The 22,603-nt window shown below is 40.1% G+C and overlaps 1 protein-coding gene across 2 annotated transcripts in view; it reads left to right on the forward strand.

The window, feature by feature from the left end:
• LRP1 (LDL receptor related protein 1) overlaps nucleotides 1-22,603 on the forward strand; it is a 441,174-nt gene that overhangs the window by 406,818 nt on the left and 11,753 nt on the right. For both annotated transcript variants that reach the window (XM_089681129.1, XM_089681140.1), the window contains exons 72-84: nucleotides 379-501; nucleotides 1,571-1,708; nucleotides 4,156-4,290; nucleotides 5,051-5,170; nucleotides 8,716-8,981; nucleotides 9,272-9,450; nucleotides 9,679-9,785; nucleotides 11,021-11,137; nucleotides 11,985-12,161; nucleotides 13,712-13,858; nucleotides 13,947-14,120; nucleotides 16,443-16,607; nucleotides 21,463-21,631. In XM_089681129.1, coding sequence (XP_089537255.1) covers nucleotides 379-501; nucleotides 1,571-1,708; nucleotides 4,156-4,290; nucleotides 5,051-5,170; nucleotides 8,716-8,981; nucleotides 9,272-9,450; nucleotides 9,679-9,785; nucleotides 11,021-11,137; nucleotides 11,985-12,161; nucleotides 13,712-13,858; nucleotides 13,947-14,120; nucleotides 16,443-16,607; nucleotides 21,463-21,631 — 2,017 coding nt within the window. The remainder of the gene's footprint in view (nucleotides 1-378; nucleotides 502-1,570; nucleotides 1,709-4,155; nucleotides 4,291-5,050; nucleotides 5,171-8,715; nucleotides 8,982-9,271; nucleotides 9,451-9,678; nucleotides 9,786-11,020; nucleotides 11,138-11,984; nucleotides 12,162-13,711; nucleotides 13,859-13,946; nucleotides 14,121-16,442; nucleotides 16,608-21,462; nucleotides 21,632-22,603) is intronic.

Genomic DNA, 22,603 nt, shown 5'->3' on the forward strand with positions numbered 1-22,603 from the left:
GAACCCAGCGATCACAGTGCTGTTGGTCGCTGAGTTCTCACAGCCAATCTGAGCAGAGAGCGGTGACCGTCAGTCACTGTTATCTGTTCTGTACCCCCACTCCTGTGATCCACAGAAGAAGTATAGCCTAAAGAGCTCTGGCTGTACTTCTCCTTTAAGCTGCACAATCGGATCTACAAAAATAAAGTCTTATGTCTTATGGTTGCCTTGACATGTAGTGCATTCACGGGATGCACTCTATGGGCCTCATAGAATCATTTAAAAAGAAAGGAACATTTAGAAATGCTTTTGCCTGAATAGTAATTAGATATAAAATAGTATTTTAATTGTGTATTGTTTTTGACACTCTGCTCTGTTTTTTGTTGATGTCTGCACCAGTGAAGTTCTCCTGTCCACCATACAGACAGTTCCGCTGCAGAAATGACCGCGTGTGTCTGAGCACATCACGTGTGTGTGATGGGATTGATAATTGTGGAGATGGAACAGATGAAGAGAATTGTGGTGAGTGGGAAGTCCAGCTTTCCAGAGACATGTAGGGTTATAGCAAACCAAACCCATGTGAGCTAAAGGAAGCTTGATTGCTTTGAGTTTAAGCACATTGTTGCCCTTGGCACTTATAAAAGCCTGAAATTCTTTTTGGACATAGTCCACCTTAGAATGTCCATTATTTAATATGATCCAGTTTTACATAATCCCTTTATTGTTAGGCATCAATCCCTAATGAGATGTATGGAGAGTCAATGGCCTAATTGAAAGGTGCAATGCAGTGCAGCTTTCCTGAAAAAAAATGCAAGATTTGCAGTGCATCCTTTAATTAGGTTACCCTGGCAGTTTAATCTTAAAGTAGAGTACCACCAAGAGAGATAAGAAGCCATCATGTGATTCAGTTTGTCAAAATCCACTTAATTCTGAAATATCTTATTTTAAATGTCACTTGTTATAATAAGCTATGTTTGATATGTACATATTTTAATGTGTTACTAAACCCAGGACTCTGGATTCACTATATCCGGTCTCCCACAGTATACTCAACATGGAAATGCAATTATTTTAGTGAATATAAACTGCTAAATCCCTTTTCTCATCAGCAGTATATAGCAGTCTTGTAACTTTTAGCAGTTTACAGCAGAGCACTAGTTAAAGCTTGTAGGAGAAGTTTTAATTCTCCCCTGTGAGGCTGCATGGCCCCTGATCCTCTGTCTGGACAGCACTGATTGGCCCTCTACCGATTACATGCACTCTCCCAAGAAAAAAAGAAATTATAGAAATACACACCAAAATGAGCATGTGCAGCTTGCCTCCAAGGCTCTGTTCTATTAGGAGATGGATTAAGGGACAGTAGAAGAAGGGGAGGATGAGAGAAGACAGGATCAAACATCCTTTTTACACAGTGTGGAGGATTGACTCCTTAGGTTCCACAGTGAGTGTAACAAGCATGCTTTACCGCATATACAGACTGATTTTATTGTTGTGGGTTTAGTAACACTTCAGGTTAATCAATCCAAGGTAATGTATATTTGTAGAGATTGCATGCCACTAATCATGCTTTCTTATTTTTATTACAATTCAGACTTGCACAAACCGAAGAACTGTGACCTGGACAAACAGGAATTCCAGTGTAAAAACAGCAAATGCGTTAACTCCGATTTCAGATGTAACCTGTTTGATGATTGTGGAGATGGTTCTGATGAAGAAAACTGTCCTCACAGTAAGTGTGTGTCACCTGCATTGAATGCTGTGCTGACACTTTTTAGTAAATGCTTGGGAAAATATTACATTTGAGGTGAACCTGCAAATAAACATTCGATCCAAACTCTTCCATCACCGCTAAATGTTGTTGTTTTAAAGCTGACCTTAAATTGTAGATAAAGATATCATCTATAAATTGCACATTCTATGGATTAAACTGCAACTTTGTTGTGTAGTCTTCTTATTTATTTCAGTGTAATTTATTCTTACATGTAGTACAGATTTCCTTCCACATCTCCTGAAAACACTTTCAGGGTAAATGACTTCTGCCTCAGTTGGCTTTTGTGTGTATTTGTGTGATTGTTGTCTGGATTTTAATTTATTGGAATGGCTCTCCACGAAGAGTAGACTTAGAAATAAAAAGAACAAGCAATAATTTTATATAATAGCTATGATATAGGATTATAATTTATATAGGAGAATCCCTACTTAGAGATGATTTATCAGATTTCATAGACATAAGATGATTGTCACCCAGGTAAGGCGACTTGGCGTGTTCTGCTAAACTTGGCAATGATCCCTATGTGTATGGGTACAAGCAGACTTCCACAAGAATCTCTTTTAAAGGGTTGGTTTACCTTTACTTAAAACTGCCTGTGCAGGTAAGGGGTGTTTGTAGATATAAACAAACTGTACAGCTTTGACCAAATTGAAAAATGCTCTTTGCTATAGGTGTTGTCCATTTACATACAGCACTCATGAAGCCTGACCTGAAAACTCCCAGCATGTTGCTAGGACGTTGCTAGCAAGGCCCAGCTATTACTATTCACCTTCACTATCACAGGAGTGAGCTCTTTCTCTTATTCAAGCCCTTTCACATCCACTTTTTCTCCCCTGATGCAGTAGCTCTGAGCTCAGAGTTTTAGGCTCACTCTTGTGATGATTTATTTCAGGTACTTATATAGCGCTGTCAATTTAGACAGTGCTTTATATATATATATATATATATATAGTACATTCACATCAGTCCCTAACACTCAAGGGGTGTACAGTCTAAGGTCCCTAACTTACAGTCATACACATATTAGGGCCAATTAACCTACCAGCATGTCTTTGGAGTGTGGGGGGAAACCGGAGTACCCGGAGGAAACCCACACAGGCACAGGGAGAACATGCAAACTCCAGGCAGGTGGTGCCGTGGCTGGGATTCGAACCAACGACCCTAGTACTGAACAGTAACAGCTAGGCCTTAACATCCTAGCAGCTTCCTGGGAGTTGTCAGGTCAGGCTTCGTGAGGCAAGTAAATAGTGTACACCTATAGCAAGGGCATTATGCAACTTCATAGGTGCTTTTTGGTAAAGATGAACTAACCCTTTAAGCAGTCTGAAGTCACATAATAATTGTACATACCAACCATTCACTGTTGTTTTTGCCATGCAAAGGTAAGACTTGAGGTGTTTTTCTGCTTTCCCCCTTCCTTCTTTGTAACTATAAACATTCGTACTTGGGTAGTCCCATCCTGTGTGTATTAACAGAGGGGCCCTTTGCAGTAAAGATCTTTTTTTTAGCCCAATCCTGTCTGCATGTGCAACCATCCTCTGATGTTTATCACAAACTGTTACATTATAAACACTTGACGCTATGTATTTTCTAGAATATTTCTCAACATTTTAACCTAAGTCTTAGATAAGATCATCAAACCCTGGTGGACTATAGACTCCAGAACACAGGACAACCTTTTGTATCAGGTTTAGTCCTACAGATAGATGGTTGTCATTTCACAGCAACCATAAGAGGGGAACAGAGTTTGTCCTAAGCCAAAGGAGAGAGCTTACCTACTCTTACAAGTGGATAGGACATAATATATGTGTATGTAGTCAGGTAATAGCTAAAAAGTACACATTCTTGAAAAGATCTTACAGCGCAATCTACACACATACAATAATAGACTTACAACCAAAAGATGTGTTTTAGTACACCTTACAACGTTACTATATTACAGTGTATATTTTTCCAAACCTCAAGTTCACCAATACTGACCATTTTTCCAGTGTTTTGTTCAAACTGTACACTTACTTTTTTTACTCTGAGCACACAGTGTCACACAAGTCTGCAGTGTTCAAAAGCTAATTGGCCTACAAATTTATGCCTGCATTCATCTTTTTTGAAGAATCAAACGGTGGGAGGAGGCAACAGGGCCACCCACTAAGCAAATTTCAGCTGTTTCAGTAGTAACTGGAAAAATTCAAACAGTGTATGGCTGTACCCTGTTTGCTCATTTCTGTGTTACTCTCAGATTTTCACTTTAAAATAAGTCCAGACAAACTGACAGCTATTGTATAAAAAATAAATCTGTGTTGCTTACTCAAAAATGCTTTACTCATAATATTATACTTGGAAGCTCTACATGATGAAAAGGAAATTGATCCGTTACCCTGCACCATTTATGATTCTTAATTTTGCAGATGCAAAACATTATGGCTGTCATGCCAATAGCACCATTTGTGGAGAAGAGATGAATTGTATCCAGACTCCAACCAGTGTGTACTGCAGATGTAATGAAGGATTCCAGAAGATCCCAGGGGAGAACGGTTGCAGAGGTAACACCTATATTTTAGTCAGTCTTACTGCGATGAAGGTCTATTTTACTAATATCTCATATAAGCTGTGCAAGTTAACATAACCTCAAAGCCATGTGCACTATTTTTAAAACTACATCTTTCATTAACAAAATATCTGGCAGTCCTGCCATGAAGGTCCTTGCTCAGACACCCGTGGATATACTTAAGCAGGCCATAGACTACACAATTTTCTTTCCTGCAATCTGTCGTTGCAGGAAAGAAAATCGCTCAAATCCCTTCTACAGAGCTGTTGCGTTCGCCTGTCGGGGTCGACTTGGGTACAATTATCCTGCCCATACATAGATTGAATCTTAACCGGTTCCTGCTGATCTGGCAAAGGTTTGAACCATCTATTGCCTGCTTTATTCCTTGTGAAAAGGCAACATTAGAAAGACACACCTAAGGTGGTGCAAAGTATATCTTTATTTATTTGTAAATAAGTTATTTGAACACACTGGAGAAAATTACAGGAATTGCCCAACTTGCACAGTTTACTGTATGTCCACAATAATTGTAACTTATGTAAGTGAAAGTAACAAAGTACAGGAACAGTATTAAAAAGCTACTTTTGAAAAACTTTTCATCTGTAGTTTTTTGTTAGTATAGTTTCTATTATGTTATCTTGCTTGTAGACAATATTTATAGCTTTGTTTTTTTCCTTGGTTTACATTCAGGGAGACCGCATTCAATTCTCTTGCATTCAGTTTCAATGCCATCATTATTCTCCTCTTTCTTATAGATCTCAATGAGTGTCTGGCATTTGGCACATGCACTCAGATCTGCAACAACACCAAAGGCTCCTACATGTGCACTTGTGCAAAGAACTTCATCAAGCATAATCACACTTGCAAGGCAGATGGTAAGAGTGTGAGAGGCTTCTACACTTCTACATGTGACACAAAGGGTTATATGTTTTGAGCACCAATTATTGAAGTGCATGTATAGCCAAAACCTTTTGTGTTAGTTTTAGGTAAGGAGAGATCAGACTTTCAATCAGTTTTTTTTTATTGCTTTGTCCCCACTAGAGAGCTTCACCCTCTCCATTTGACCTGGTGACAATTGGCACAAAGACAAAGTGATGAAAGGCTATTAAACTCGATATCCATGAGAGTTTCCCTAAATTTTGGACTCTGTGGATATTCCCAACCCAATACCAGAGCCTTACAACTATAAAGATAGGTGATTTGTTGACCACTGGGCCAATACTGATACTTTTTACATACATGTAAAAATCAGCATTTTTTTTGCTAGAAAATTACTTAAAACCCACAAACATTATATATTTTTTCACAATATAATACCCAATTTTTGAATAAAATATTAAAGATGATGTTACACTGAGTAAATAGATAACTAGCATGTCATGCTTTAAAGTTTGGTATGCCAGTGGAACACCGACAAACTACGGTACCAAAAAAATTCCATAGGCTGCACGTTAAGAGCCTTTATGGGTTACCAGTTTAGAGTTACCCAGGAGGTCTGGTGCTAGAATTATTGCTCTCACTCTGACATTAGTGGCGATACTTCACATGTGTGTTGCAATCATTGTTTACATTTGCATGTGAGGATGGGGGCACTTTACATTTTTTTTTTTATTATTTATTTTGAATAAACATTTTTTTACACTGCCCCTTCAATTTTTTCCAATTAACTTTATTGCTATCACAAAGAATGTACAACATCCTTTGTGACAGCATGGTCGTTGACAAGTACTCTCTACTGAAAGATCTTGGGTCTTGGGGTCTGCCCTAAAAAGCATCTGATCAAACTGAGATCCAATTGAGCAGATAATAACTACTTGTAAACATAAAACTGAAACTCGGATGGGACTAACTCCTGGAATGGTGAGTGCTGGACTCTTGGACGGAGTGGTTCTCTTCTGATTCTGCTTTCATTCTTTCCTCTTCCCTTCTCCTCCTTTTTTCTTCCTTTCTGTTGGTCCCACGGTCTCACCTTTCTTTTTTTTTTACCCTTCTCCTCTCCTGCCCCCCCCTTTTTCCCCTTCCCCCTCCTCCCCCTTTTTCCCCTTCCCCTCCTCCCCCTTTTTCCCCTTCCCCTCCTCCCCCTTTTTCCCCTTCCCCTCCTCCCCCCCTTTCCCCTTCCCCTCCTCCCCCCCCCTTTCCCCCCCCGCCTTTTTTTATAGCTTTTGTCCATAGCTGTCTTGATCGATTCAGGGAGCTCAATGCTCAGAGCATTGCTGTCCCCTGGCTCTGTGTCTATATATTAACTGTTAATTGCTAATCAAGGCATTATATGGGGGTGTTATTTTACTTTCTTATCCTAATGATTAGAACTGATGGTGCTGTGGCCTCTGTGGGTTTTGCGCCCTGTAGAAGTGCCCAAGCGGCTGTTGGGCCACTCCCAGCAATCATATTACAATAGGCCAGGCGGGATCCCTATTATCCTGGGAGGAGGTCATATGACATCCTCCCAGGATCAGGCATTGCGTGCCCCACGATCCACACTCCAGAGCGATCTGTTACCAGCTATGTCCACTGGACACAACCAAAGGCTGATCACTGTACCGACCCGCTACCAGTACCATGTGATTGCTGTGACTAATTACCGCAGATCACATGACAATTGAAAACAATGGATGGCCAATCACCGCAGATCACATGACAATTGTAAACAATGAATGTCTTTCATGCCATTCATTTCTTACAATTGTGTGGCTAGCTGTGATTGGTCACAGTGATCACATGGTACAGACAGGGCCAATCATAGCCTATCTGTACCATGTGATCAGCTGTGGCCAATCACAACTAATCACAACAATACCTACTGAATTAATCAGTTTTATTTAGTAAAAGTGGTTGTTTTTATCAGTGAAATTTACTGATATACGCAATCATACATTTTGGCCTAGAGTTTTTGAAGAAAGATTATTTATTTGCAACATTTTATAACAGAAATTAAGAAAAACACAAATTGTTGGTTTTTTTTTAATTTATAGCGCAAAAAATTAAAAACCCAGTGGTGAATAAATACCATCAAAAGAAATCTCTATTTGTGTGAAAAACGTTATAAAAATTTCTTATAGGTACAGTGTTGCATGACCACTCAATTGTCTTTCAAAGTGCGACAGTGCTGAAAGCTGAAAATTGGCCTGGGCAGAAAGGGGGTAAAAGTGCCCAGTATTGAGGTGGTTAAAGTCCATCGCTACCAGAAAATTTTGGCACCGGGATCATGGGTACAGCTGCAGCCATGATTCCAGTACAACCATTTCAACCTGATGCACCGGTATGTCCTGTGGAGCTGAAGTGGTTAAGCCACCCCCATGGATGGGAGATTCAACCCTTTTCCTACTCTCTTCTCTCCTCACCTTCCTTCTCTTCATCTTCCCTTCCCCTTTCTCCATTACCCTCCCTTTCTTACCCTTTCGTTCATAACTTCAATTCCACTAGCATATTACTTGCTTACTACGCCCACACAAATACTCTCAACTTCTTTTGTAACTTCCACTTTGTATATTGCTCTTTGTATGCCCTCACATCCTTGATAACATACATATACAGTATTTATGACCCCTTAAGAGAGTCTCAACACTATCTGTACTATGATCTATTCTAGATCACTGGACCTATGTATGTGTCACATTATGGGGGGGGTGTTCTCATTGTAAACACCATATAGCCAGGTTGGTGTATGTAATGTAATGGGGAATGGGGTGCCCTCCATCCCCTCACCAGGACCAGAGAATGCTGAATACTCCTCTACAAATGTAGTGCTGTGAAAATCTTTTTCTTCTATATGCCCTTCACTCTATTATGTTTCACATTCAGGCATCCTTGAACAATTATTCTTTTGAATGCACTTTTACCAGCAGTGTCTGTACCACATTTGTATAACCTTTTCATAATTGGCCCTGATTTATGCAATTCATTCTTTGTATCTCGTATGTTGACCTTTTTGAAAGCAATTTTAAATAAGGAAAACCAAACAAGGAAGTACAATTCCCTGTAATTGTTGCAGCACGCATTAAAGCCTGGGATTCCGCTAAGGACATCTTACTACCCAAGTGTGTAAGAGATGCAAATAACTGTTGTTGGGTTTTTACTCTGACTTTACCAACAAAGGTAGCACATGCCCAGGGAAATACTCAATCCCTGCAAATGGGGAACAGATGACATCTGCTGTTGCAAATTTTACAACATTTGTAGATCATCTCTGTCTAATAGCAAGCACCAAAAACATTCAGAAGAATTTGTTAATGAGCTTAGAAATGTCCAACATGGTCTGAAGATCACAAATTCTTGAACTGGTCCATTGCTTACATATTGCCTTTTATGAATGGCATCCTAGTGCTCATTTAATTAATGTCTGTGCCACAGTGTAATGGATTCCTCAGTCTTGCTATCTTGGTTAACTGCTGGTACATGTTTGTTCCTTTGTTTTTCACAGAGGCTAATCAAGTGTTGTACATTGCTGATGATAATGAGATCAGAAGCCTTTATCCATTCAATCCCAACTCTGCATATGAGCAAGCATTTAGAGGTGATGAGAATGTGCGCATTGATGCCATGGATGTCTATGTGAAAGAGAACAAAATCTACTGGAGTAACTGGCACACTGGGAAGATCTCTTTTCGAGTACTGCCTACATCCACCTCCTCTACTACTTCTAACCGTAACAAGAGACAGATTGATGAGGGAGTAACTGACCTAAATGTAAGTGGAAGGAATACTGTGTTTGTAGACTTTATTAGATATATCAGAAGATACTTGGATCTGTATAGCTTGGATGAATGGTGAAAGGTCTTCATCATTTCTGAACATGTTCAGTGGAATGTGACTAACTACTACTAGCTGAACCATACAACCAGATAAGTGCTCACTTGGTGCTCCTTTTGGAATGGTCATTTCTAACATTTATATAATATATTGTGGCAGGAACATCACACATCTCTTCACAATGTCTATTCTAAGGAAGTATATATTTCTGCTATTCGTTTGTACAGATACCTGGCCTGAAGATGCCTAGAGGCATAGCTGTTGACTGGGTGGCTGGAAATATTTATTGGACTGATTCTGGCCGTGACGTCATTGAGGTGGCACAGATGAAAGGAGAACATAGAAAAACATTGATCTCTGGCATGATTGACGAACCACATGCCATAGTTGTGGATCCCTTAAGAGGGTATGAAATGCTTTACATTTAATAGTTATTCTTCTGTTGTCATTGTTGACCACAAATACACTCACACTATAAAGATAAGTGAAAATGTTACTTTCTAATTTCTTAGTCTTCTGTTTTACAATGTGATCTTTGATTTTTTACTTATTTTGAAATGTGTATCTCTACAGCTATCATTTGTCTAATACAAACCTGCATTAAAGCAATTTTTCTCATTTATGTTATGTATAGGACTATGTATTGGTCTGACTGGGGTAACCACCCAAAGATTGAAAAGGCAGCTATGGATGGAACCATGAGGGAGACTCTTGTAGAGAACAACATACAGTGGCCCACGGGTATATATAATAGTGTTCTGCTAAGTAGTACCCTCTAATCACTGACAGGCCTGGTTCAAATGACCTGTTCTCCTACCACCTATCTCTAGTTTCTTTATACTATGTTCTTGCGCACTCAAGAGCAAATTGTTGCTGGATAATAGTATTGAGATACAATGTTATCACTTTATTATCCTTGTTTTTTTGTACAAATATGCAAAAAATTATTTTAAAAATGTATTGGACCATAAATTGTGGGAAACAAAAAAACCCTTTCACGGATATAATATTTAAACGACTACTGTTAAATACTCTTCTACCAGGCAGTCATCTGAAAACCTTATACTGGTTATCAAATGTGGGAGTGAAGTACAGGCTGAAGAATATTACCCTGCAATAAGCCATAAGGATAGTAGACATCACTAATGATTAGTAGAAAGCACAGCACTTCTGCAGAAGTCCCATAAAATCTTACAGCTGTACAAGGAATTTTAAGCCAATAAAAATGATTAATAGCATGACGTGAATGTTTAATTTTCACTGCCCAGAAAGTTGTAGTATAAGAAAGGACATGCAAAGCCTGATTTTGAATTCACTAGATGCCATGTTGATTAACATTCTGTAAAATATCCCCTACTTAACAGTTAAACTTCTGTGCCTATAAACACTAATTGTGGTTGCAAATGACAAAAATAAACTGTTTATACTAAAGTCAGTGCAAATTTTAAGCTGGCCATATACGGTTCAAATCTCGGCCGGTTCAGCAGGGACTGGCCGAGATTCAAACTATTTAGGCAGGCTGAATGTACCCAAGTTGATCGATCAATCAACTTGGGTATAACCAGCATGTTGGATTTTACATGGGATTATTGCTAATGGCTATTATAGCTGGTAGCAGAAATCACTGTTTTCCTGGTGGGAACAGCTCCCCTCTCCCCCGCCAGGACAAAACAGTGGCTCCGCGGTAGGTTTCCCCCCATCAACATTGACTGTGTTGATGGCAGAATCAAGTGATTTTCTTTCCTGCAACCCACGGTTGCAGGAAAGAAAATTGCTCCATCTATGGCTGGCTTTATACAGGATGATCAATTTTCAGATTGTGTTTTTATCCAGCCAAGGGTGTTTTCAGCATTGTGCTTATCTTCTTTTGTGTCTCTTTTGTCTAAACTAGTAGTTTGAAATCTCGTTAACATTCAGTAAGCTATGAACCCTTTAAAGGGAGCAGTGTTATGATGTAACATATATTGCTCTTTCAGGCTTAGCAGTGGATTACTATAATGAGCGCCTTTACTGGGCTGATGCCAAGTTATCCATCATTAGCAGTATTCGTCTTAACGGGACCGATCCAGTTGTGGTGATCAATAGCAAGAATGGTAATATATGTTTGCTGTATACGCTTCATATCTCACTCAGAGTGCCCCAACAATATCTGCTCAGCCCTTCTTTCTGCCTCATCATCATGCAGCTGTTTAAAATGTTCATGAAGAAAACTGGTATAGATAATGTGTCTAAGTAAGAAGCTGGTCAGAGCAGCACCCTTAGCTAAGGATATGTGTCACATGTCCGAGCTTGTGTAGATGCCAGTGTGTTATCATGATTCTTCTTATTTCCTAAATAGATGGCTTTGACCTGTATTTTTAAATAATATTTTTATTACAATATAATAGCTATACAGACAGGTGTTCAAGAGAGTTTAAAAAGAGGACATGGAATTAAAGTCCTTGATAGTTACCTCTCCTTCAGTGGTCCAGTGTTTCATGCTAGCTTCTTCTACCAGGCTTCTTCTGGGTGCTGGACTGTGGCCTTCTTTATTGGTCGGGTACAGAATGACATCAGTCATCCATCACAGAGGAACTGAGCTGGAATGTAAACTGAGCTATGCTTGTGTATTCTCCTCTCCGCAGTGTGAGATCTGCTGCTTTATGTATTGAAATTGTGGTGGGACATTGCACATTCCATAAACAAAGCATTATAAGGGCAGTAAATACTGTGATATTTTATGGTAGTTAAAGGGCTGACAGCACAGTAATGTGTAAATGAGTCCCACAGCATTGGGTTGTTTTTTTTTTTTTCTCTTTTCTCAGAGTTGTTGATAGTAGATGTAGCTGATGTGCCACTTTTGTTTAGGACAAATATGCACTTTTAAAAACGCCTATGTTTTAATTTTACACACCAGCCTACAATTACTATTTTGTTTTGTTTTCTTTCTGCCACTCCCAGGCCTCACCCATCCGTTCAGCATTGATATCTTTGAAGATTACATCTATGGAGTAACATATGTTAACAACCTTATATTTAAAGTGCACAAGTTTGGACATGGCCCTGTTACCAATCTTACCTGGGGAATAAACCATGTCACTGATGTTGTTCTTCATCACCAGTACAAGCAGCCTGAAGGTAACGCCATTAATTTAACAAGTTAACAAGCTCTGTTTTATTGTATGCAAAATTGGCTCAGCTCTGGAGCACATAATGTAACTAAAGACAGTTAAGGCAAGCTGTAGATGCTTTGATTTAGTGGTGGAAGGAAATAAAATCGCTTGATTCCCCCATCAACACCCTCCCGCAACACTATTGGGTTCTGCCTGCTGGGAGCCTTCCCGGCTGGCAGAACACATTAAATACTGCTAGCAGCTATAGCCAGTAGCAGTAATCACATGTGAAAAATCTGACAGATTGGTTGCACCCAAGTCGATCAATGGATCAACTTGGGTACAACCAGCCTGCCCATAGATGGATCTAATATTGGCACGTCACTGAACCGGCTGAAATTCGATCCATCTAAGGCCAGCTTATGGCTTTAAACTAACTGTAAGAAATATTACACTGCTTATATTATATAATGTATAAGGAAATCATTTGGCTGCCTTTTGGTAATGGCTAATATGGTACTATCCTTGTTCCTGACATGAACAGTCCAATTGTGGGTTCATGGTACTTAAAGCCCAGTTGTAGTTTGCTAAAACTCACAACATTTATGCTCCCTGCTGATCACAGAGCTCTAGCTCTGATCCAGTAATGTGCATTTTGTACCATTGCAAAGAGTTCTACTTTTTCAGCTTTGCATCAGTGGCACTCACTGTGGTTGTCATCTGCACCCATCCAAGTATTTCAGGTCTTGGCAACTGAAGAAATAATGTTTTTTTTAAAGTGGTTCTAAAGGTTATTTTTCTCAAAATTACAAACATGTTATACTTACCTGCTCTGTGCAATGCTTTTGCACAGAGCAGCCCAAATACCCCTCTTCTTGGGTCCCCCGCCAGCTCTTGTGCCCCCTCCCCTTGCTAAGCGCCCCCAGCGTGTGTACTCGCTACTGAGCCAGCTCTGTGTGTCTATGGAACACACAAAGAGTAACTCAGTCCCACCCCCACTCCTTCCTCACTGGCTGGGATTGACGGGCAGTGGGAGCCAATGGCTCCCACTGCTGTGTTTTGGCCAATGAGTAGAGAGAGAGACCCGGGAGAGCTGAGTGTCCCGTGCACAGTGCTGGATGAAGATTAGGCTCAGGTAAGAATTGGGTGGGCTGCTGGGGGGAGCTGCACACTGAAGATTTTTTACCTTCATGCATAGAATGCATGAATGTAAAAAACCTTTACCCTTTACAACCACTTTAAACTTTAGAGGCAAAGCTATTTTCACACCATAAGTCAGATCTTCTGACTCCTGTTCTATTTGTTATCTGAGATGGGGGCTCTTTGGTGCAGCAATTCTTTTCTGATCATTTACCCTTGTGAAACATTTCTACTTTTGTATTCCAGTAATTGTGTACTATAGAGCTCATGAAATTGGGTAAGGGGCAGTTCTACATCTAGCTCAGCTGGAAAGTCAGACCTCAAATAGGCATCAGTTCTGCCAACTTTGAAGGAACTGCCAAACTAATCACCATGCAGAGTAGTTCTTTCTCACAGAATCTGTGTCTCATTAATCACAATTTATATTTGTTGTAGCTTTAGTGACCAATCCATGTGACCGCAAAAAATGTGAGTGGCTGTGTTTACTTAGCCCCAGCGGACCAGTGTGCACATGTCCTAATGGAAGAAGATTGGACAACGGAACATGTATCCTTATCCCATCCCCTACCCAGTCACCTGATGGTAAGAGGCACAAGGTGGAATGGTCTTGTATTTTTCTCCATTATGAATTAATATCTTCTGAAATTAATATTTGCTTCTGTCTTTTTAGAACCCATACCTGATTCTTGCCCTCTAGAGTGTCTTAACGGGGGAAAATGCTTCTTTAATGCAAGAAAACAAGCCAAATGTCGCTGCTCACCCAGCTACAGTGGAGAGAGGTGTGAGAATGATCAGTGTAAGGAGTACTGTAAAAATGGAGGAAACTGTGCACCATCACGTACAGGTAATGCAACTGATTTTTAGATAATACAACCCCAATTCCAAAAAATTAGCAAATCTCATAAACCCATATTTTATTCACAATAGAAACATATCAAATATTTAAACAGATAAAATTAACCATTTTAGGGAAAAAAGGTAATTTTGAATTTGATGGCAGCAACAAGTCCCAAAAAAGTTGAGACAGGGAAACAAAAAGCTGGCAAACCAACTGGTATGAACAAGGAGGAGCTGGAAGAACATTTTGCAACTAATTAGGTTAATTGTCAACAGGTCAGTAACATGACTGTGTATAAAAAGAACCTTTCAGAGTCAGAATGTCTCAGAAGCAAAGATGGGCAAAGATTTGTCAATCTGTAAAAAGCTGCATCCAATGAACAATTTCAGAATAATGTTCCTCATTGTAAAATTGCAAAAATTTTAAATATATCATCTACAGTACGTAATATTATCAAACGATTCAGAGAATCTGGAGAAATCTTTGTGCAAGGGACAAGGCCGAAACGCAATATTGGATGTCCATGATCTTTAGGCCCTCAGACAGCACTGCATTAAAATCAAGCATGATTCTGTGATGGACATCACTGCATGGACTCAGGAATACTTCCACAAATCACTGTGTGTAAACACAGTTTGCCATACCATCCAAAAATGCAAGTTAAAGCTCTATCATACAAATAAGAAGTGTAGCTAAACATGATCCAGAAATGCCGCCATTTTCTCTGGGCCAAAGCTCGTCTGCTGAAAGGTGGAAAACTATTCTGTGGTCAGACAAATTCAAATCTGACATTCTTTTTGCAGCCAAGGTCACCGCACCCTCCACACTAAAGAGGAGAGGGAACTTCTGTCTGGTTATCAGCTCAGTTCAAAAGTCTGCATCTCTGATAGTATGGGGGTGCATTAGTTTGTATGGAATGGGTAGCTTTCACATCTGGAAAGTCTCCATCAATGCTGAAAGATATATCCAGGTTTTAGATATGCTACCATCCAGATGATATATTTTTCATGGAAGCCTTTGCATATTTCAGCAGGACAATGCTAAACCACATGCTGCATCTATGAGAACAGCATGGCTTTTTAGTAGAAGAGCCCGGGTGTTTAACTGGCCTGCCTGTAGTCTGCACCTTTTCACTGATTGAAAATATTTGGCACACCTTCAAATAAAAAATATGACAAAGACGGCTCAGGACTGTTGAGCAATTAGAATCCTATATCAGGCAAGAAGGATACAACATTCCTCTCCCACAACTCCAGCAATTGGTCTCCTCAGTTCCCATATGTTTCCAGAGTGTTGTCAAAAGACGAGGGAATGCTACAGCATGGTAAACATGGCCCTGTCCCAACTTTAAGATGTGTTGATGCCATCAATCTCAGAATTCACTTTTTTTTTTCAAATGGTACATTTTCTATGATGTTTTTTTATTTTCTACTTGAATAAAATATAGGTTTTTGAGATTTGCAAATCATTAAATTATGTTTTTATTAGCTTTTACACAGCGTCCCAACTTTTTTGGAATTGGGCTTGTACACACACAAATTAAATTCCACACATCTTATAAAACATGCAATGATAGAGTATGTCCAGCAAAAATATGTTTTTTCTTCTTTCTTTTTTTTTGGATAGAATAGGGAAGGTCTAAAACCAATGGTTATTTCTGTTTGAGTGATTTTCTATTATTTTTATCACAGTGACAATGGTTTCTTCAGACAGAAAGTGAGGAAAAATCTTTAACAGCAATGCAGACAGAAACTTTAACAATAGTGCAATCATTGGTGTGAATTGTATTCGATATAAAATTCCATTCAGAATTTTTTGTTTGTTTTAGGAGGGATAACAACCCCCTCTATCTTTTTCCTGCTATATTGGGCTCCATTGGAGAGATTTTCTCTCATTTAATGTCACTGAGACAATGGTTTTACTATAAAGGAAGTGAGGAAAAATCTGTAAGTTACAGACATTTTCAATATGGTAAGAACATTTAGCCAAAATTACAGTGGAATCAATACAGGAAAAAAGCTACAGTTGTTTTAAAGAAAGCAGTTGGGTCACTTTGATTCCATCTCATTTTGGACCATTAAAGCCCATCGCCAATTATTCTGCAATATGGAATTAAAAGTTTCCTTGCTTGGTGAAATGACCAAATGTATGGTCAATTGAAGAGAGATAGGACCTATAAGCGACTGTAAGTACAGCATATGTAGATAATGGTTGAATATGATTAACCTTACAGATATGCTTACAAACTATAAGGATTTGTGATAGATTTTAAGCAGCTTTTGGATTTCAACTTTCTCTTTTTTTTGTTTTTTTTGTTTTTGTTTCTAGGTTTACCAACATGCCGCTGCTCAACTGGGTTTACTGGTCCTACATGTGAGCAGCAAGTGTGCACACCAAACTATTGTCAAAACAATGCTACTTGTTCTGTGAACCTGGGCAACCAACCCAACTGCCGCTGCCTCGCTGACTACATTGGAGACAAATGTCAATACCGTAAGAAGTTTATACATTATATGGTCATGTGTGAAGCTTCTTAAAAACAAAAATAATGCTTGTATTAAAACTATTATTACTGCTAGCCTAATTCTTTGTTAAAAAAAAACAAAAAAAAAACTCTAAAAAAAAAAAAATGTCACAAAATACAACTCACCAGCTTATTAGGCCAAGTAACATATACCAGTGGAGATGTAAGGGTTAATCCTTCCTGTGTACAGAACTCCAAATCCATGTAAGATTTCATCAGCACAGCAGAAGTTGGTGAAGTGTACATTGCCCAACAGATATACCTATTGCTGGCTTTTGATATCTGGTCCATGAGAAAGATATATTTTCTGAGATACAAAAATGGGTTCGTATTCTTTCCCCATGTCCCTACTTACTTTTGCATGTTTTGGTCTTGCGCACAGGTCCAAGGATACAGGTCAAGCATTGTAGAATACAATAATGCAGCTGGAGGGATTCCCTTATCAACACTGACTGTGTTGATGTGGGAATCAAGTAATTTTCTTTCCTTCAACCTGTGATTGAAAGAAAGAACATGTATGGCTAGCTTTACATGAGCACAAATTGCACTCCCCCTTCAACTTTCCCCCTCTATTGCCTCATTCCTCATGTCAATGTTGTTTTCATTGTTTTGTACTAAGCTGGGAACTTTGTGCAAACAACCAGACCAGAAACCAATTGTTTAACCAGTTTAATTGGTTATTTCCACAAACATACTCATAAAAAAATTGTAACTTAAAAAAGAAAAAAAAACACATTTGTCTGGTCATTGGTATCTGTGCATTTTTACAGTTTTGAATCAGTTTTTCTGTCTGTGATTAGACTGATTTATTAGATATGCTCAGCGGTTTTGAGTTGAGAAGCTGCTTGAGTGTCTTTCTGTCCCTTTGATTTGCTACATACTGTACAGTATATTGGCAGCTTTGCTGTGACATACCGTGGCCAGATTTGTCCAAATACACATTTTCTGCATAGTCTCATGTGTTATGTCTTTGAGCATATTAGCGAGATAGGGCGAGGTGAGTGCAAGCATTCTGCTCTCCTCTTGAGTGGCACACATGCTGTGTTCCTGCTGTGTAAACTGCAGTTGATGCTTTCTCTTCAGCTGTGGGGGAAAAAAAGTATTTGGTAAAGGATAGAGGACTAAAGAAATATTATTTTTGTTTTCAGAAAAACATGAACATTTCTTTTAACTGATATTTTTTTCTTTACCGTCAGTTTTGGCAGTAGCTTTATTTTGCCAGTCTTTCTTCACTGTTTCATTTTGTCAGGAACCCTGAGCTAGGCAGAGACAGAAAGTGCATCTAAAATTACACCTTTAATGAAATAGCACAGGGCTTGAAAAAGCCGCTCGCCCGCTCGCCAAATGCAAGGAGATATTCCTCTGTGGTGAGCAGCGAGCACAGATGAAGCATGGAGCGACTGCACCTGCGCTCCAAGCCTCATTGTGAAGTCGAGTTCTGGTTTACAACTTCCGGCTTTTGCGGCACCGCCGCTGAGGGGACAGGAGACACCCTCTCCACCGCCGCGGGGAACTCGGAGGGACTAGGAGTAAGTACTGTATACAACAGTGTATTACTCAGTAATGTATATCCCAGTTCCCCTGTACTCATTATAGTGATATGACATGTATACAGTAATGTATATCCCAGCTCCCCTGTACTCCATTATAGTGATATGACATGTATACAGTAATGTATATCCCAGCTCCCCTGTACTCATTATAGTGATATGACGTGTACACAGTAATGTATATCCCAGCTCCCCTGTACTCATTATAGTGATATGACATGTATACAGTAATGTATATCCCAGCTCCCCTGTACACCATTATAGTGATGACATGTATACAGTAATGATTACTGTATACATGTCATATCACTATAATGGAGTACAGGTGAGCTGGGATACACATTACTGTGTACAGTTTTATATTTTGGACTCTTTATTCTAAAGAAAAATGTAATTTCATAAGCTTTGAGGGGGGGTGGTTGGGGGCGGGCCAGGGGTGGGGTTTGGGCGGGCCAGGGGGGTTGGGGGCGGACCTGGGCAAGGTTGGGTGGGGCAACTGGTGGAGAGTAAGTTTTGCGACCAGCTAGTAGGTCTGGACTCGAAATTTTAACCCCTGAAATAGCAAATATAACATAGATCAGGAATGTAGTCAAAACAGAAACTAGGGTTTGGATGCCAAAACAGGTAATCAGATGAGATGCCAGAGTCAGGAAACCAGACGTCAGTGTCTTCAGGAGCCAAAATGTCAGCCAGACCGAGCTGTAGGCAGGAACACACAGGAGATCATAGACAACGCAAGGGCAAGGCAAAAATGAGCTAAGCTGCTAAAATAGGAAAAAGGGTTGGCTGTGGGATGGACTAATGAGGCATGTAATGATAACCAGGTGAGTCACTGTGGAGATGAGTGGTTGGTAATTAACCAACAGCTGAGCAGCTTTTGAACACTGAAAGAAAAGAGCTGTTCGTTAAGTAGCAGGAGCCCAGCCCTGACACATTTGCATCTAAAATAATTTCTTGGCGGAACATAGTAATTTTCATCAGGTGCTGGCTTCTTATAGCTCTCAGGTTTTTCAGACCTCTTTTGCAGTATTGCTAGCTTTGTTGACACCCACCTGATCCACAAATTGAAACTCCAGCTGGAGTATAATGGGAAGGGGAGGTAATCGAACCTGTGAAAGCATGGAGACCTCACCACTGAAGTCTTTGAAATACACTGCTCAAAAAAATTAAAGGAACACTTCGAAAACACATCAGATGTCAATGGGGAAAAATATCATGCTGGATATCTATACTGATATGGACTGGGTAATGTGTTAGGAACGTAATGATGTCCCATTGTTTGATGGAAATGAAAATTATCAACCTACAGAGGACTGAATTCAAAGACATCCCAAAAATCAAAGTGAAAAAATGATGCAACAGGCTAGTCCTTTTTACTAAAATTTCATTGCAGCAACTCAAAATGATATCAGTAGTGTGAATGGCTCCCACATGCTTGTATGCATGCCTGACAACGTTGGGGCATGTTCCTAATGAGATGATGGATGGTGTCCTGGGGTATTTCCTCCCAGATCTGAACCAGAGCGTCACTGAGCCTCCTGGACAGTCTGAGGTGCAACCTGATGGCGTCAGATGGAACGAAACATGATATCCCAGAGGGGTTCTATTGGATTTATGTCAGGCGAGCATGAGGGCCAGTCAATGGTATCAATTCCTTCATCCTCCAGGAACTCTCGCCACATGAACCCGGGCATTGTTGTGCACAGGGGGAACCTGGGACCCACTGCACCAGCATAGGATCTGACAATGGGTCCTAGGATTTCATCCCGATACCTAATGGCAGTCAGGGTGCCATTTTGTAGCCTGTAGAGGTCTGTGTGTCCCTCCATGGATATGCCTCCGCAGACCATCAATGACCCACCACCAAAACTGTCATGCTGAACAATGTTATAGGCAGCATAACGTTATCCATGGCTTCTCCAGACCCTTTCACATCTGTCACATGTGCTCAGGGTGAACCTGCTCTCATCTGTGAAAAGCACAGGGCGCCAGTGGTGTTCTGCCAATTCTGGTGTTCAATGGCAAGTGCCAATCAAGCTCTATAGTGTCAGGCAGGGAGCACAGGGCACACTAGAGGATGTCGGGCCCTCAGGCCACCCTCATGAAGTCTGTTTCTGATTGTTTGGTCAGAGACATTCACACCAGTGGCTGCTGGAGGACATTTTGTAGGGCTCTGGCAGTGCTCATCCTGTTCCTCCTTTCACAAAGAAACAGATACTGGTCCTGCTGATGGGTTAAGGGCCTTCTACGGCCCTGTCCAGCTCTCCTAGAGTAACTGCCTGTCTCCTGGAATCTCCTCCATGCTCTTGAGACTGTGATAGGACACACAGCAAAGCTTTTGGCAATGGCACGTATTGATGTGCCATCCTGGAGGAGTTGGACTTCCTGTGCAACCCCTGTAGGGTCCAGGTATCTCACGCTACCACTAGTGACACTGACCCTAGCCAAATGCAAACCTAGTGAAAAACAGTCAGAAAAGATGAGTAGAGAAAAAAATGTCAGTGGCCTCCACCTGTAAAGCCATTCCTGTTTTGGGGGTTGTCTCATTGTTGCTCATCTAGTGCACCTGTTGTTAATTTCATTAACACCAAAGCAGCTGAAACTGATTAACCACCCCCCTCTGCTACTTTACTGACCAGATCAATATCCCTGGAGTTTAATTGACTTGATGCTATACTCTGATTAAAAAGTGTTCCTTTAATGTTTTTGAGCAGTGTACATTAAAGCCATTAGGTGATTGAATTCTCCATCCTATACCTAAAAATTAAATTCAGTTTACAAGATCCTGGCAGCTTACTATTCAGTATATGATACTGTAGAATAATAAAATCAAAATACCTACTGTATGAAGTCGGTATAAAATGGGAGAATTAAACAGGCTTTCAGAAAGTAGAAATTAATTTATACATGCAGGTTGGGTATTCGGCTCAGGACCTCCACCAATAAATTGCTTTTAGAAAAGGCGTTCAGCTGCTTTTGTTGTACTCAGTGGTGCCTATTTTTGTCAATACACCATTGCATCTCACAAACCTGTTGCTTAGTCAGAACTGTATGTTGCAATTTTGTATATGCCTTTTTGATCTTTACTTGTTAAGGTTTGTGAGCAGGGAGATTCCTACATCTTTGCCTTGGAGGGTAACCTGTAGAAGGGGTTTGCATTTTTGTGCTGAAACCTAAATTTTCTTCTCTAAATATAATAGTGCTTTGTGATTTTCACTCTGTTTTAGTCACATTTTGAGTACTTAAAAATCTAACAAAAATGTGTGTCTTAAAGGAAAATGTTACAGTTACTGCGATAATGGTGGAATCTGCCAGCTCAGTGCTAACGGGACCAGGCAGTGCCGCTGTACACCACTGTTTGAAGGCAGCCGCTGTGAAAAAAAAAGATGTGACCGATGCAAGGATGGAAGATGCAGCTTGAAAAATGGAGATGTTCTATGCGTGTAAGTCTTGCAAAATATGGGCGGGGCATGCTCCTAATGAGATGAGGGATGGTGTCCTGGGGTATTTCCTCCCAGATCTGGACCAGGACATCACTGAGCTCCTGGACAGTCTGAGGTGCAACCTGATGGCATCAGATGGAAGAGGATGGAAATCCCCTGACCTCTATCTAGACATATCTAGTGTTAATTGGCCCTGTGCTGATCACATGCACTCTCCCAAGAAAAAAAAAAAACCTCTCTAGCAATACATACCAAACTAAGCATCTGCCTACCTACGGGGAGGAACAGAGCAGAAAGAATCAAACAGCCTTTTTACACAATGTAGAGGATTAACCCCTTAGGTTTCACAGTGAGTATAACAAGCATGCTTTACTGCATATACAGACTGATTTTACTGTTGTGGGTTTAGTAACACTTTAATGCACACTCACCTAAAGTAGAACTAAAGGCAAAATCATTTTGGACAGAGTGAGGAAAGGTTATAACCCCTATTGGGGTTTTAGTTTTGACATAAGTCCCATTGAATAGCTTTCCCTTCACTTCTTGTTCCATAGCAAAGCAGTAAATGAGACGAAATCCCTCTCAAAAAGGTGAGTGAAAGTGAGAGAATTCCTGGTTTTCACATGGGTTGGCAAAACTAGTGTTCCCATTGGAAGATTTTCCCTTTGTTCCTGTTATGGTGACAACCCAAAATCTGGGATTTTCTTTCACTTTCATACTCGATGATAATGGTAAACAGGAAAAACAGCAAGAGTAAATCTCCCAAACCGGAGTACAGACAGCATGAAAAACCTGACAGGTGTTCTAATCCATCCCCACGCTATCCAAAGCTCTATCCCCCAAAAAATAATTCTGTGTTACGTATGCTCCAAAGTAGGGTAACTCCAAAGATGCTATGTTAGATAGCTGTGCGCTGTACTGTTTACAGAAAAGTGTAAGTATTAATACTAATAATATTATTAAAAGTAAAAT

The sequence above is a fragment of the Staurois parvus genome, unplaced genomic scaffold, assembly GCF_062004578.1.
Source record: "Staurois parvus isolate SC_StPar_1 unplaced genomic scaffold, SC_StPar_1.0 ptg000017l, whole genome shotgun sequence".
Taxonomy (NCBI): Eukaryota; Metazoa; Chordata; class Amphibia; order Anura; family Ranidae; genus Staurois; species Staurois parvus.